We start from the raw sequence: 17,238 nt of genomic DNA on the forward strand, positions 1-17,238 counted from the left end.
AATAAAAATTAAAAGGTAAATAAGTGCAGGAAAAGTTGTAATCATTAGTCTGGTAAAATGTATTTTAAAATGCACGTGTAGAAAAGAAGACTTAAGGAAAGATGAGTGAAGAAGGATTCAAAGAAAAAAGGAAAAAGTATTGAACACACCTATGCTTCTTCCTTTTAAGTCAGAAGAACCGAGACCCCAGACATCTATTCCAAGAACTCTGTCAAAGATTGTCTCACCAAATCATGAGTGGTTGACTCACTCTCCATATATATACATAAATATATAATCACGTATACATATATATACATATTATATATACACATATGTATATATATACATGTCTATATATATACACATATATATAATCATGCTTTCCATATATATATGTGTATATATATGGAAAGAATGATTATCACATTTTAGGACTAGAAGTTAGACTTTAGGGATCAAATAACCCACTGCCTTTATTTTGTAAATGAGGAAACAAGTCAGTAGGGAATCAACCAAAGCACAAACTCATTTATTTTCAAAACTGAGACTCAAACCCTGGTCCTATAGCTAATGCTTCCTGCTACGCCTGTGTGTTTAACAAGCATAAAGTTTCAGCTTACTTATGAATTGTGGTAGAAACATATAGTAACATAGATATTCATCTATAATTCACCAAAAGTAACAAACTACTTTGTTTATTACCCGTAAGTAACCCCACCTTCATTTGAGTGAGATCAACTTAGACTTACACCCAACTTTAGTAAATATTAGTCCTCCACTGAAAAAGTATATATAAACTTTTATACTGGTAAAATCAGGTAAATCTATATTATTTATTTACATATATTTGAGAGATGAGCTTCCCTCCCACAGTAGATATTCAAGTTTATCTTAACAGCCTTAGTTGATATTTCTACACTATTCATTCAAATCTCTTTTGCTGTGAACCTAAACATCTTAGCTAATGCAGCCTTTACCCCCTTTATCCTTCTAAATTATTTTTCAGTTTTATTGAGATCTAATTGGCATATAACATTGTATATGTTTAAGGTGTACAACATAATGATTTGATCTATGTATATATAGTAAAATGATTGCCACAATAAGTTTAGTTAACATCCACTCTCTTTATTCTTTTAAAGAGTATAAATTAACATTGTAAATTAAAACTTAACCTGTAAGTATTTGTACCTCATTTTATCTTTACAATAATTGTATTGATAGTTATTAACGGAGAGTTAATGGATAATGGAGTACATTATTCTTCTCGATATTTTTCCTCTTCTTCCTATCAGAGAATTATTCTTTTCACTCCACTGACTTCTAACTTGGTCATGTGACCTGAAATAATCCTTTCTGCAAGGCATCCCTGTCCCATTAAACTCAGGTTTGGCCCTGCAATTTGCTTTGGTTAATGGAATACATGTAACATACATCACTACCAAGCAGATTTATTGTCAGTGCATGGTTCACCATATCTCTGTCCTTCTGCCAGAAGACCAGCCGTACTCAGGCAGAGGCTACTACTCCATGACTTCACTTTCAGAGTGAAGGCAACATGAACATAGCCACAGTTGACCTACAATGGACATGTAGCCTGAGCGAGAAATAAACATTTAGTATTGTAAGCCACTGAGATTTTAGTTTATTACCACAGTATACAAATTTTATCCCTATGTGAACTCCTGGAGTACATTTATTTAACAGATTTTTAATGAAGTGCTCATTTATATTAATTGTTTTGCTATATTTAACTTCAAAAATATACACTACTGAAATACAGTTGTATGATTTCCTTTAAATAATTTCTTATTTTCTCTCAGTAAAATATATACATACATACATACATACATTCATTTATAAATTAAAGCATTAAAAGTACTGAAATATTAAGAATCCTGCTCATGTGTCTTCCAGGAAAATTTTATCTAATTAGAACTTCTGAGATATTGTCAACAACCAAAATTTAGGGCATCCATCTAGCTTTAAATCCCAGTTTTATAAAATAAAACATCTGATGGATAGATGCAGACCACTGCATGTATAAGAACTTGATTTTTCTTTGAAATATAACTGTAGTCAAATGGAAGTTCCCAGAAAAAATATGTTTTTCCTGTGTTTTAGGGTAGAAACATCTTGGTAATCCAGGAAGCACATGCTTATACTGATTTATATCCCCTTTTCCCAGCTATCTCAGAGGTAATATAAAAATCGACCTCAATGACTTCATAAACTAACTTTCCTCATTTTTGTCAAAGCAGAAAAGAAATTTCATTATAGTTAATTTTCTTCATTTTTCCTCCACACTTTCTGAATTACCTTCAGAATATTCATTAACTACCTTAATTTCACACTGGTATTATTTTGGTGACTAAAAAACACTTATAATTTTAAAGATAGTTCATATAGCATATCTGATGTTTCACTATCATTCATAGACTGGAAGTTTTGTAACATTTACCTATGTTGAGTGAACATTCATTTGGAGGAAACAAGTATTATTTTCGTAGATAATATTATGGGAAGTTGTAGACATTTGCAAGCACTTCTCTTAAATAATTTGAATGAGTATAATTTTATCATTATTGGAAATAAATATACTCCTTAGTATATAATTTTACTAAATGTTTATTTTGATGATTGATGCTTTTATTGTTCTTATCAGCTGTTGAGTAAGTTCCTACCATGTTTCATGAACTGAGTGCTAGGTTTCTTCCATATTAAGGTATGTCATTTAATCCAGAGTAATCCCATGAAATAAACATTACGAGTCCTGTTTTACAAATTAGAAAAAAATAGATTTATAGAATTCGCAGGACCCACACTATTAAATAATAGAGCCAGGATTTGAAACAAGATTGATTTAGCTTGAAGACTCCTTTTCTCTTTGAAGTTTCCATGGTATCTTACTTTATCTTTGTTAAACAATCCAGGGTAGTTAGATTTTGAGTTTTCTAATTTATAAGAACACAACATTTATGGTAAGTAGTTAGCAAGTGCATTTGGGTTGTGCATGGGTAGAATGCTTAGTCTCTGCCTTTGAGTTCTGAGAAGTTAGAATAATAATTTCAAGGAATCACACTCTCTGATGAAAAAGACTTTCTAAAGTGTGTGCTCAGTCTTCAGTCCAATGCTTTAATTCGTTTATAGAGGAAATACCATGTATTACAAAATATGCTAATTGCTGAAGACAAAAAGATAAGTAAAATTTTATTCTTGATCTATATGATCTTATTTTCTAATGAAGGAGAAAACTATTCAGATGATACAAAAAACCATCATAAACAAAGATGCTTATCACAGTGTTATCTATAGTAGCACAAATTTTAAACAAAAGAGCAGGTTTAAGTAAAGTATTATATGTCCATATGGTGTGATTGATGCATCCATTCAATTGGTGATTATGAAAAGTCTGTAAAGATATTAAATTATTTTCATAATTTAATGTTATATGCAAAGTAACATATAATAATTTGCCTTGATCAAAACCTAGGTATAAAATGGCTAAAGAGTTAACGGGAAAGCAGTATAATGAATACAGTAAGTATTCTATGCTAGTGGAGCTATAGAAAATTTAATTTTATTCTGTATATTAATAGTATACTACAATTTTTCTGCATAATTTTGTAATATAACTATATGAAAAGGAGTTAATTTGACATTAATGCCTACCTAAGAATGAACTGCTTCTTCCTATACACCAGATAGTGCCCAGAAATAAATTTCTAATCATAAAAAATAAGTAATTAAGTAGAGGTTTTTATAGAGACAAGTAGAGCTTTACACTCTGCCAAGAAAATGAAATTGGCAGCCTTAAAAAGTTGCCACTCGATTCTCCTGGGGTAGGAACATGGTTGACTGACAGCCCAGGCGCCAGCCCTCTGGACGAGCACTGCATCTGTACCAGATCCAAGCTTCCCCGGGTTGCTTTCAGGCAATAAATGAACATTGTGGCAATGGTAGTACAGACCCGTTCCTGCAAGACTAGGGCCTCCTCTAAAGGGCAACTTGTGTTGGATGAATCCTGCTGGCCTGGCCAAAGCCTATTTAGTAGGGCTCTCTAGTCTGAGACTCTTTTAACCCAAACATCCTCTTTGCCTTATACTTGCACAGGGATCAGACCTCCGTTATTATCTGAAGGCTCTCTCTGCTTACTTCCACTTCCTCTCATTTACCCTGCACAGGCATTTCTCTCAAAAATCTCTTACATGTCCAATCCCAACTTGGCATCTGTTTCTCTGAGGCTTTCGCTTCTCATATTCTTTAATTGACACTTGTAACTTGTTACTAAAGAAAATTTCTGAGTCACCTGTATCAGTGTTGTCATTTTTGGTCTTACTAACTTAGTTTAATACCTTGACAAATCCATCTGATTACATAGTAAATTATTGTATGTAAAAGAGTACTTTAATGATTGTATTACTCTTCTGAATATGACAAGCAAAAGTTTTAAACTAATGATAACTGAGAGATAGGTTAAGTGAAGACAAGGCATGCTAAGCCATATAATCATGAGGAGAATTCATCTTTACAGCTAGAAAATATATATATATGTCTATAACAAGTCAATCAATCAATATAAACTATTTTTCATACATAGGGTAAATATTCATCAAGATTTTCCCAGGACAATCTTGATTTACACCTGTTGTCCTAGAATAATTACAATATTAATAGTAACCTCTTTCACTCACAAAATGGCCTAATTTGGATGATAAATTGTAAAGTCACCCTGGATATAGTTCATATAAAGTTTACTTCAATGCAAATGCCCTTGTTCTGACACCTAGGGAAGACTCTTCCATTATCTAGTAAGACAGTGCAGATGACAGCAAAGGAAACCATAAACAAGACAAAAAGACAACCCTCAGAATGGGAGAAAATATTTGCAAATGAAGCAACTGACAAAGGACTAATCTCCAAAATATACAAGCAGCCCATGCAGCTCAATATCAAGAAAACAAACAACCCAATCCAAAAATGGGCAGAAGACCTAAATAGACATTTCTCCAAAGAAGATATACAGATTGCCAACAAACACATGAAAGGATGCTCAACATCACTAATCATTAGAGAAATGCAAATCAAAGCTACAATGAGGTATCACCTCACACAGATCAATAAGAATGGCCATCATCAAAACATCTACAAGCAATAAATGCTGGAGAGGGTGTGGAGAGAAGGGAACCCTCTTGCAGTGTTGGTGGGAATGTAAATTGATACAGCTACTATGGAAAAAAGTATGGAGATTCCTTAAAAAACTACAAATAGAACTACCATGTGACCCAGCAATCCCACTACTGGGCATATACCCTGAGAAAACCATAATTCAAAGAGTCATGTACCACAATATTCATTACAGCACTATTTACAATAGCCAGGACATGGAAGCAACCTAGGTGTCCATCGACAGATGAATGGATAAAGAAGATGTGGTGTGTATATATATATATATATATATATATATATATATATATATATAAAATATATATATATATAAAAAATGGAATATTACTCAGCCATAAAAAGAAACGAGATTGAGTTATTTGTAGTGAGGTGGATGGACCTAGAGTCTGTCATACAGAGTGAAGTAAGTCAGAAAGAGAAAAACAAATACCATATGCTAACACATGTATATGGAATCTAAAAAAAAAAAAAAAAGGGTTCTGAAGAACCTAGGGGCAAGATGGGAATAAAGATGCAAATGTAGAGAATGATTTGAGAACACTGGGAGGGGGAAGGGTAAGCTGAGACAAAGTGAGAGAGTGGCATGGACATATATACACTACCAAATGTAAAATAGATAGCTAGTGGGAAGCAGCTATATAGCACAGGGAGATCAGCTCGGTGCTTTGTGACCACATAGAGGGATGGGATAGGGAGCATGGAAGGGAGACGCAAGAGGGAGGCGATATGGGGATATATGTATATGTATAGCTGATTTACTTTGTTTTACAGTAGAAACTAACACAACATTGTAAAGCAATTATACTCCAATAAAGATGTAAAAAAAATACGATACATATTGCTGATGCTATGATTACAAAATTGAATTTCAAGCTGTTTAGGACAAGGCAATAAATAATATTAAATCATATAGCAAAACTTAAAAAAAAAAAGACTCATCTCTAAGATTGTAACAGACTCCCATAAATTATTTAGAAAAAGATGGATGATCCATCAGGAAAAAAAAAATGGGCAGAGATTTGATTAGGCATTTCACAAGCAAAGATAACCAAATGGGAATGAGTACATGAACAGACACTCCACATCATTACTCATGAGGAAAATGTAAATTAAAAACATGAGATACCACTATACATAAACCACAGTGGTTAAAATAAAAAACCTTGACAACACCAAGTGTTGATGAGGTTGTGGAACAACTGGAACTCTTGTACAGGGCTGTGAGGGCAAACTGTTAAAACCACTTAGAAAACTCCTTGGTGTTATCTCCTAAAGATGGATGTTCACACACTCTATGACCCAATAATTACACTCCCAGGTACATACTCAACACAGATGCATAGTATGTTCACCAGAATGCTTGTTCCACAATATTCAGAGAAGCATTAGTGGATGTACCATCAATTCAGAAAAAAAAAATCCAAATATGCATCAGTAGTGGAATGGATAAATAAAATGGGTTATTTAAAAAAAAAAAAAGTGCAGATGAAGTTCCAAACAAGGCCTCATCTGTGATCTGTTGCTCATGACAAATTAGTGTTTGTTTATGAACATCAGATACATTTCTATAAGTCAAGTGACAAGTTCCAGGGAAGAAACATACCTCTTCTAATGTTTCTGAGTAGACTATATTTTAATGTCAAAGCCTACAGGAGCTAACTTTTAAAGAGTATGTATAGGCACCGAATTTAGATCTGAAATTCAAAGAAAATAAAATTTAAAAACTTTAATTCTTATTTTCTTTTTGCCTTTATATTCTACCTGCTTAATTCTTTTGTACAAAGCTCTTTTTAGGGTAGTAATGCTGAATCATTTTTATTGCTCATAAAAGTTGGTAGGGAAGCGAAATAAGTAAAAGATGATAGATAATAGAGTTACAGATTTGAACTTTCAGAGTTTTAGAGAGGTGAAGTGATAGTCCACTCAATTCTGTGATTATCCTCTTAACACAAAAGAATTTGGGACCCATCACTTGAGGCACAGAGAGGAATGCTTTGAAAATTTGAGGAGGGGGAAGGGAAGCATGCCTAGAATATTAAATAAGTGTGTTCCAGTTTGTCCAGTGCTTAACTTTACCATAAAATTGATCACACTGCATCTTAATTAGCTATTTACTTTATTTATTTATGACCCTCTGTAAGCTCCTTGAAAGCCAGGGTTAAGGTTTTCAATGTGATACCATTGGCACTTAGCCTGACATATAGTAGGTATAAAATTAAAAAAAAATTCACTAAGTAAATGAATAAATGGACCAAATATTAGAAATCATCTTGCTGTTTACAAGTAAAATTACAGTGAATAAAGAAAATAAACAACTGAAAACTGTAATTATTGGTGTTAATCAGAGAATTGATTGTAGTTAGCCTAATATAAATTTTAAAACATAGTAGCAGTAGCTTTCTGATTCTAGTATTCATCCATCATAAACTTAAAAAAAAAAACTGATTTCTTTCACAATGATAATACAATCTATAAAGCAATTACAAAAAATATAGCAGGGAAGATCTGTCTTATGTGAAGAAACTAAAATACCAATTGAAGAATATAAGAATAGAACAAAATAAAGGGAAATAAACATTTTGGCTATAAAACAATATTATTAATACATAATTCTCAAATTAGTTTATAAATTTAATAAAGTTTTAATTAAAATCCACAGTTCCTATATAACAGATTAAAATCATTATACTGTAATTAAGTAGAAGAATCAATATAAGAATTACAAGAAATTATTGAAAAATAGATTGTTAGATGAAATTTGCCAGAATAAAAAGAAAACAAAATAAAGTTACTGTAATCAAAACCATATTGTGATAACACATAAAGAAATCAGTGAAAACAAAATCAAACCTTCAAATTCAGATCCCAAGTGTCTAGAAATTCAGTATACAATAAACGTGACTAGTCAGTTTAGAAATGAAAGGATGAATTATTCAGTAACTTGGATTGAAAGGTTTATCAAGCCATTTAGAAAAAATAAATTAGATTACTACTTAGACAATAAATTGCAGATATATTAGAGATCAAAATATAATAAAGTATAAAACTATTAAAGAAAATATTGAAAACGTTTTTTAACTTTTGAGATGAGGAGGTCTTTCTATGCAACATGTAACCAAACCAGGAAAGGAAAAAAAAATGACAAAAAAAAAGGAAAAATAACTCATGGAGGACATAAGACAGTTTAGACAAAGACTGGAGACAAAGGATAGATTGAGACAAAGATATTTACAACATAACTGGTATACAGAAATTTCAGAGGGAAAAAAAGACTAATAAAAATAACAAACTGTGCTAACATTTACTGGTAGCAAGGGAGAATAACTTTAAAATGTGACAAATTTTAGCCATCACATTGGCAAAATATTAAAAGATTCATTACATTCAGTACCATTGATAATATAGATAAATGGCATTTTTATAACCATTAATAGAATAAATTGCTCTAATAGAATAAATTGAGTAATTTGGCAACATTGATGAAATATTGAAACTAAAAGCATGTACATATGTATATATATATATATATATATACACAGTAACAATATTAGTAATAACAAAAAAGAGAATCTGTAATGGAAAAATTTAAGAAATTATGATACTCCCTTAATATAGAATACCATATTATCATTAAAAAGGAGGTACAACTAAGTAGGTGTACAAACCTAGAAAAATATCTTTGATATTAGCTGTGTGACAAAAACAACTGTTAGATTTCATTTGTATAAAAAATATACATACAAATGTGTATACACATATTTGTTTAAACTTATGGAAAAATCTGGAAGTATAGGCTCCAAATTGCTAAGTAATTTTGAGGAGTAGAATGGACTAAGTGTTATTCCATTATTATTTACATTATATGATCAAAACGATTATGACATTAGGGAAAAAATTTTTGTTTTTCCCATATATTTCAACAACATATATTTATATCACTTAGAGATTGCTTAAATTGTTTGTTTAAGAAAACAAGTAAAGAAAAATAAGGTCTAAACTATTTGTGGTAAAAAATTTAAAATATTTTATGTCCACAGAATAGAACAGAAATTGGATTATATATTAATGATTCTACAATTTGAGATGTGGAATATTAGTCTCAGAGAAAGAATAAAATGTGACACCTTCATCCACTGTGATTTTTATGTAGTTTCCTTGGTAAGGTAGAATACATAGCATCTTTAAAATTACACTAATGTTAGGAAATTAAAGGCAATAGAGATTACTTGGGGCACAGAGAGCTTCACTGTTAGTTTCAAAAGGGGTATGGCCAATTCCTAAATCTAGTAGAACATAGTTTGATCTGGTGAGATAAGATACAGGAGTGTAGGGTTATATTAGTTAATGAGAAAAGCGACAGATTGATATCAGAATCGATTTTTAAAAATTAGTATAGTGACATATTTTTAGAAAGAAAACAAAAACAGAAAAATATAAAATATAGCAGATTATTTTTTGTAACATCTTTGCTCATAGTTTAGTGATTGATCCTTAAGATAACAACTAGTACTAATAATAAAACAATATATTTTTCCAGTTTTGGGATTTTTTTATTTGCTTTGTTTGGCAGGCCAACGCTATTTTGTTAAAACAGAGTTTGGAAAATTGGGAATCGTGCTTCCAAAGAATAGTCTTTAGGGGGATGATGAATACACAGAGATTATAAATGTTCTTTTGAGACTGGTTCCATGTGAATATTTTTTGGAGGAAGGGAAAGAAACCATAATTTTCTTCACAGTCCATTAAAAAATTACCGCTGGATTGAAAGTATATTAAACTGAACACCAAATTTTCCATTGTTCCACTTTATATTCATACAACATAACAGAACATAAATTAGACTTAGAAACATATAACACTTCATGACATTCACATTCTCTAAGCCTTTGATGCACTTATGCATCAGATAAATTCTATCAGACTGCTAAAATTTTTGTAAAATTAAGGCATAATATTGAGGCTTATTAAATTATAAACGATATGAAAAGATCTTAAAATTAAATGGAAGAAAGAAATGGGAGTCGTTCTTTTGAATGCTAAAAGATATACCTTCTCCCTAAGTCTTGGGACCATAAAATGAGAGGTAAAATAGTTTCATTGACATAAGTGTCCTCTCAGAACTTTCACTTCAAAAGGGAGAGAATACAAATGAGTAGAACAGAAACAACAAAACACTCTTTCTAGTCAACTCCAGTTATGATAATTTGCAGGTTTTTCAGAAAGAATTGTACTAAGGAAATGACAGAAAGAAATATACACTCATAAGACACCTGCACAGAGTAACAAATTGTAGAACACAGATGTCTGATTAAAACTTAAATTTAATCCAACCAATAGGGCTACATTGTTCTACTCAATGTGGCTATTTAGTAGAAAAGTAATCCCTGCTGAAAACACTCTACTGCATGTGTTGGAAAATTATTCTAATAGTGGTACACATCTAGGCCGACTGAGAGGTAAATGACCTGCCTATATTGAGACGGATCACAAATTCTGCAACCACAAGTCATGGTCCTAGCAATCTACCCAAAGATTAACTTGTTTTCCAGGACCCTTGATTCTAGCAGCCCTACATCTATGTGGAGAACCACATCACACCCTGATCACAACAATATTAAAATTTTCATATTTAACCTACTATATTCTAATCATAGATCTTCTGATATGCTCATCTACCTACAGGTTGGAGTTCAGGGTCTATGTTAACTTCCTTTCTATATCCCTAATATTTATCACAGTCTCTACCACTGTGTTACTCAAAATATTTGTCACTCAATATATTTGTCTAAAAATAGGGAGAAATGTTAAATCTATAAATGAATTGTATTTGTAAGGAGAGAATGCCTATAGTTCAAAAATTTACTACTAAACTAAGTTATATAGGTTTTAATAGGACGTTGCTATCTTAATGTCATATGTTAGATGACCAAAGTAAAGGATATCTTAGGAATATAGTTTTCAAAAGGCCCACCAAAGCATGAGACCATACCTCTGGCCACAGAATATTAGTGTTATCTTCCTATGTATATTTTTCACTAACACTGACCTGAACTTATGCCTATGACAGCTAAGAGCATTCAATCTTTTCCCAGAGTTACAACTGATGCCAATCTCCTTAGTGTCACCACTATAGCTCATCTAGAATTGCAAGTAGCTGTTATAGCATTTTATTGTCTTTACTTGTTTATATTGATAGACCGTCTCAACATTAACTACTAGAGTTTAAGTTCACTGGGGTTAGGGGCTCTGCCTTCTTTGTCCAGCACGTATACTATCACAAATATGTCCTATATACACTATACAAACACTACTAGCACAAAGGTTATGTCTTGCTTTCCACTGTATCTCCACTTCCCTGCTTAATACATGGTAGGCACTGAGTAAATATTTGTTGAATGAATGCTAATGCTTAATAACTGTTTATTGAATGAATTAATAGCTAAGACTATTTCCTGAAACATGGGGCTTCAGTTGGTTAAACCATTTTAGTACAGATAGAATTAGATTCTGAGATATTTAAAAGTAGAAAAAAACATAAATTTCATCTGGCTCTCACAGAGTACAAGAACTCTAACAAGCTTCTGCTTGAAGTTTAGTGACAAGACATCCATTATTTTGTTAGAGTGTTTTTGTACTGATGAAAATCTGGCTTCACATAGCTTTCACTACTTGTTTATGGTTTGTCTGTAACATCTATACATAATAAATTCAACAATGATTTTCTCTAGCATCCTTAAGAATATATGATTCCTCAACAAAATTTACCTGAATTCAAAATTCTTGCTTTTAACTCTCTATCCAGTGGTGTTTTTTCTAGATCAAGAACTCCAGTTCATTTAAGTTTTTCCTAAAATAATTAATCCAGCACTACACATAATATTCTAGATTATGTGATAAATACACAGTGGGCTGTAACTTACTGAGCTTGTGTCAATTTTACTGTCTCTCCTCTTCTCTCCTCTCCTCTCCTCTCTTCCTTTCACCTTTCCTTTCCTTTCCTTTCTTTTCCTTTTTTTCATTTCCTTTCCTTTCTTCCTTTTATCCCTCCCTCCCTTACTTTCCAACCCCCTCATCCACAGTTACGTTAATTGCTTTGATTTATATGGTATTTGTAATCTTGGAGGAAAGGTGATTAAAAATGCAGGCTCTGGGCATAGAGCACATGGGATCTGAGTCTTGGATTCAGCATTATCAGCAAGATGATCTTTAGTGAGTTTGTAAAAATTGCTGTGCCCTGGTTTTTCCATCTGTGAAATGGGGAGAATAACAGTATCTGGGCTTTATTTTCCCTTCATTTTTGATTGGTAGTTCGGCTAAGTATAACCTTCCAGGTTGAACATTTATCTTTAGAATTTTGGAGACATTTCCTCCATGGTTTTCTGGTATTATAGATGAGTAATCTCATGATGTTCTAATTCTCTTTCCCTGATTGTGATCTTTTCTATCAGTACCCTCTAACCTTAAAAATTTAGACTCCTGTTTATCTTTGGAGTTGTGAAGGTATATTTCCTTATTTTGACTACAAGATGTTTTCCTTTGGTTAATACCATAAACCTCAGCCTCAGCAGTGTGTATAATGGTAGTACTCATGTAGAACACTAGACACAAGCACTATCCATATGGTTAGTTCTCATGTCTAGTTTATTCACCACTGTAAACCCAGCAAGTTGCACTGTGTAGAGCACATAGCAGGTATTCAATAAATATTCGTTGAATGATCTCTCCCATAATCCAAAAGATATTTAATAATGCACAAACAATTCAAGGAGTTTACTGCACTTAAATTTAACTAGAATAAAAAATTCTAGAATTACTGAGATTCCAAGAATATCTGTTGTTATGACTTTTCAGTTAAAACTTTAACTGTCATGTACTTTGCAAAAATTTTCTCTCTTGGTCTTGAAACAAGCTGGAAAGGTAGATGCCAGTTCTACTTTTCACAAACGAGGAGTCTCTGTCTCAAAGATTTGCCTGATTTCAGCCTAGTGGGAAGTGCTGAGGCTGAAACTAGAATTTACATCTAATGGTCGAGTCTAGGATTCTCAGTTGGTAGCATGCATATATGTGAATTATTCTCCTGAGGCTTGTGGCAGTCATTTCATCATATTTTGACAATATCTCAAGAGCCCTTTTTTTCAGTTTTTCGCCCTGCCTGTCTCCTCTTCTTTGGGACCCCACCTTCATTATTATTTTCTTAGACAAATTTTAATCACCTTTATATAAATATATAAATATAAAATATTAGATTTGTCTCTTTCATTTTTAAGATGAAAAAATCAAACATTTCCTTTTGTTGATAAGCCAAAAATGTGACTCATAGTATATAATAGGATAAAAAGGAAGACGAGTATACCAAAAAGACTCTATACACAGGGGATTTATCAATTATAGCATTTACATTTTAACTTCAAAATCATTTTGTCCCTCAGTTCTTCTTTGAATATTTAATTATCATGGAGCATCATTAGTCATTTTGTACTCATTTGCATCTGTATTTTATTAGAAAATGAAGCCAAAGCTCTGTATGCCTAAAGAAAAATCATGCATTACCATCTCCACAAAATATATTACTGAAATTATTTTAAAATAATATATTTTATAATGTAATTATACTTGAATATTGTCATTTGGGCAACTGACTGCTAAATTGTATGATTATTGACTCATGAGATTGTTTTTAGAAACAATCTCTAAAACAATCTCTCTTTAGCTCTCTCAAAGTATAACTTCTTAGTCAAAGCTTACCATAAATTACATTTTAGACTATGTAAAATCTCAAAGCACTTTTTCAATTCTTTTCAAAAGTCTGATTATAATTATATTTTTTTCAACATTACAAATAAGTCAACTCAAGCTTGAGAGATTTTAACCAACTTGCCAAGATGCCATAGAGCCTCACAAAGAATGAAACATAGGAACCATGACTACAGCTTTTAATTACAACAACAGGATTGGTTTTCATAGTTCAGCAATGTAAAAATCAATAAAGTGCCTCTCCTTTATGCTCTTGATGAAAAATAATGAGTAAACAAGCTACTGTCTTTGATTAGATACAAAAAATAATAGCCTCCAATTCGGTAAATCCCAAAATAGGTGACTGAAAATTTAATTTAGAAACTGGCATCAGACATCAAAATTCTTACAAATAGAACCATCTGTGATTAGTTTTAGAAAGGTCCCTCAAAAGAAGAAGAAAGGAAGAAGAAATTATGAATGTAAATGGTTTATACATGTTGACATCAATTACCTTCAACTAAATATTAAAAGGATAAAAAGTTCATCACAACTCTAGCTACTTTGAAAAGTGAAGACATACACTCCCATAACTGAGACCCGAAGAGTTAATTACAACAGCAACATACAGCTTTATTTTTTAATATGTATTTTTTCACTGGCCAGAATAATCTATATTCTCTATAGTACTATGATAAAATGATTTATTTATTTTAGCTGCATAACGCATCTCTCTCTCTCTCACTCATACATATGACCAAAACAAAAGTACACAGCATTCCCAATTAGAATTTCCCTCTTGAAAACTGCTACAAAAAGCCAGTGATGCAGCTGTTGAGTTATTTTATGTTTCAGTTCAAATCTTAGAAATATTGAATATGAAAACTTGAAGAAATCATAAATGATCTACTACTGCCCTTCATTTCCTAGATGAAGGAACTGTGTTCAGAGTGGTTAAGGACCCTTGACACATAGAATCATGTCTCCAGACTTCCAGAGCCCATCTCTGTCCACTATACCACACAACTTGTTAATTCTGAGCAGCTTGAAGAGAGTCTGAAACCCATCACGATTCTCATAATGTAAATATCCTCAAGAAGCAAATGTATTATTTAAAACCAAACATCTCTTTAAGTAGACAGTATGCCCTTTAGTAAGCAGCTCGTCTGTTAGGTTGCAAGAGAAACTTGCACTTACAGTGATAAATCAGCTTACAGGTTGTTATTTCAGAAAATCACTGGGTTAGTCTGTTTTTACTTATGAGAACACAGATTCATTTGCGATATTATGAAGATGCATGAGAGCACTAATACATGGCCTACCAAAATATCTTCCAAAGTTTTATAATATATTAAAAGAAATAAACCATTACAATGCACTTAAATATAAGAAATAATTAATCAAGTAGTATGTTTGTGCTCATGCAGAACATTTATGTTTCTAAGCGAAAAGGGTAAATAAACTAAAACTGTAATATTTAAAAAACATTGAGTGTCAAACATATTCTGGCAAGTCTAATATTACTTAGCATACTTTATTCTCTATTTTTGGAGAGAAAATACAGTTGTTCTATCTGTTAGTAATGGTGAAAATCCACTCTAGCTATATGCTAAAAATAATCGTCATAATAATAAATTTTAGCAGTGATGCAAGTACTTAAAAAGGCATTTTTCCATCTCTATAGTGATTGCATTTTACTCTTGAGTTCTAAGCACTCCCTCTCTCTCTTCCTCTCTGTCACACACACACACACACACACACACACACACACACACAGGACAATCACATCACCTTACAATATTTATTTACTTGTACACAGCCAAGTTAAAAAAAATGATTCAAAGCTGGCTCAGTAAAATATACATGGTTATTTCTAACTTAAATGTAACATAGCTTCAACCCTGATGGATTTTTAGCCATATTTATGATCTTTCTTGATGTAAAACTTTGATTTTTTTTTTTTAGAATACCAAAAAGGTAAGGGAAAAGGCAATATTAGTGTATAAAAAAGCATCATACATGCCATGCTCTGTAACAAGTTTCTAAAATAACTTTGTCTTTAAAATGCAGAATCATCCAGAAAGTTCATCAGTGGCATTCATTGACTAAATGTAGTAGCGAAAACATTTCTACTCCCCTCCCCACTTCCAGTAACTGAATCTTTACTAGTTTCTACTCTGCTTCAACTGAGCTAATCTCCATGCTTCACACATAGGCTAATTTCATTCTATCAGAAAAAGAGTAGATCCAATTAAAAAATAAACTGATGGTAAAATGTTGCACATGTGCCCAGGGAAATGCAAATTATTTAACCTAGAATGATTTTTTTTAAAAAAAAAGAGAAATGAGGGGGGAGTGGGTAGATACCAAAGAATAGTTTTGAGTCCTTGAATTTACTCACCAGTTTCCCAGATGCAGGGTCAGTAACAGGAACATCAACCTCAACCCTTTCCTTTGACTGCACAGAAGAAAAGGGGAGAAGAGAAGAGTTTTCCAAGAACCCATTGGGATCGCTTTTTCCGCTCAGTTCTCCAAGCCAGGACTTTTTCTCCCACCTTAGCTGCAGCCTGGTGAGTACAGAAGGGAGAGTGTGGGAAGGCAGTACACCTCCCAACCAGGTAGGATGCGACTCCCAGCGGAATTGAGCAAGGGAGCCAATCAGACCGAGAGGATGCTGGCATAAATTATCTGAAAAGAAGTTGGACCAATCAAAGGCCCCAAAAGGCGGGGCTTCCCCTACTAGAAATCGAGCCCAGTAGGGAAAAGGGCTCCGTCTTTCTGAAAGAAAAACAAACCTCTTCTCCCTGGCAGCCTCAGAGAAGCAGTTGAGTGGCCCTGACAGATTTCCCTCGCTAGGGAAAGACGGCTTCCCTCTTCCCTCTAGCCTTCCCTCCTGCCTGACTCTATTTCGGCGATCTGTTTCCTCTCCCGTGTTTGGATTCTGAATCTGTCTTCCAAGAGGGATCCGTGGGGAGTTTGCCGTGCCTAATTGGTTTTCCCAAGGCTCGCGAAGATTCTGCTAATTTTTGTTAATTATTGTTGTTAATTTTGTTGGGGGGGAGGGAGCGGTTCATTTCTCTTTGCAGACCCAGCACCTGGCACGATGCCCAGCACAAATATGTCCTCGGGAGATGTTGAAATATATAACTGAATGAATGAATGAGCGGGCTGGGTGCATTCCTGGTAATCACGTTTCCTACCCACCCCCCTTCTGCTGCCTTATAAGAGAGGATTTGCAGTCTCCTCTCTCCGGGCACCAGAAGATGATACTAATGAACAATACTAGACAAGAATAATCTCCTTTTACAAAGAAATAAACAAAAAGCCGATTTTAAA

General features: G+C 32.9%; 1 protein-coding gene across 1 annotated transcript in view; it reads right to left on the minus strand.

Moving 5' to 3' along the window:
* The window catches only part of GABRG1 (gamma-aminobutyric acid type A receptor subunit gamma1), a 70,857-nt gene extending 54,427 nt beyond the window's left edge, over nt 1-16,430 (minus strand). Inside the window, exon 1 of the mRNA XM_022565017.3 lies at nt 16,304-16,430. Within this exon, the coding sequence (XP_022420725.1) occupies nt 16,304-16,407 (104 nt within the window). The 5' untranslated portion in view covers nt 16,408-16,430. The remainder of the gene's footprint in view (nt 1-16,303) is intronic.
* Nucleotides 16,431-17,238: the final 808 nt, after the last annotated feature.

Source organism: Delphinapterus leucas, chromosome 5 (genome assembly GCF_059928025.1).
Source record: "Delphinapterus leucas isolate spDelLeu-1000000601 "Yukka" chromosome 5, BTC_Dleu_Yukka2, whole genome shotgun sequence".
Taxonomy (NCBI): Eukaryota; Metazoa; Chordata; class Mammalia; order Artiodactyla; family Monodontidae; genus Delphinapterus; species Delphinapterus leucas.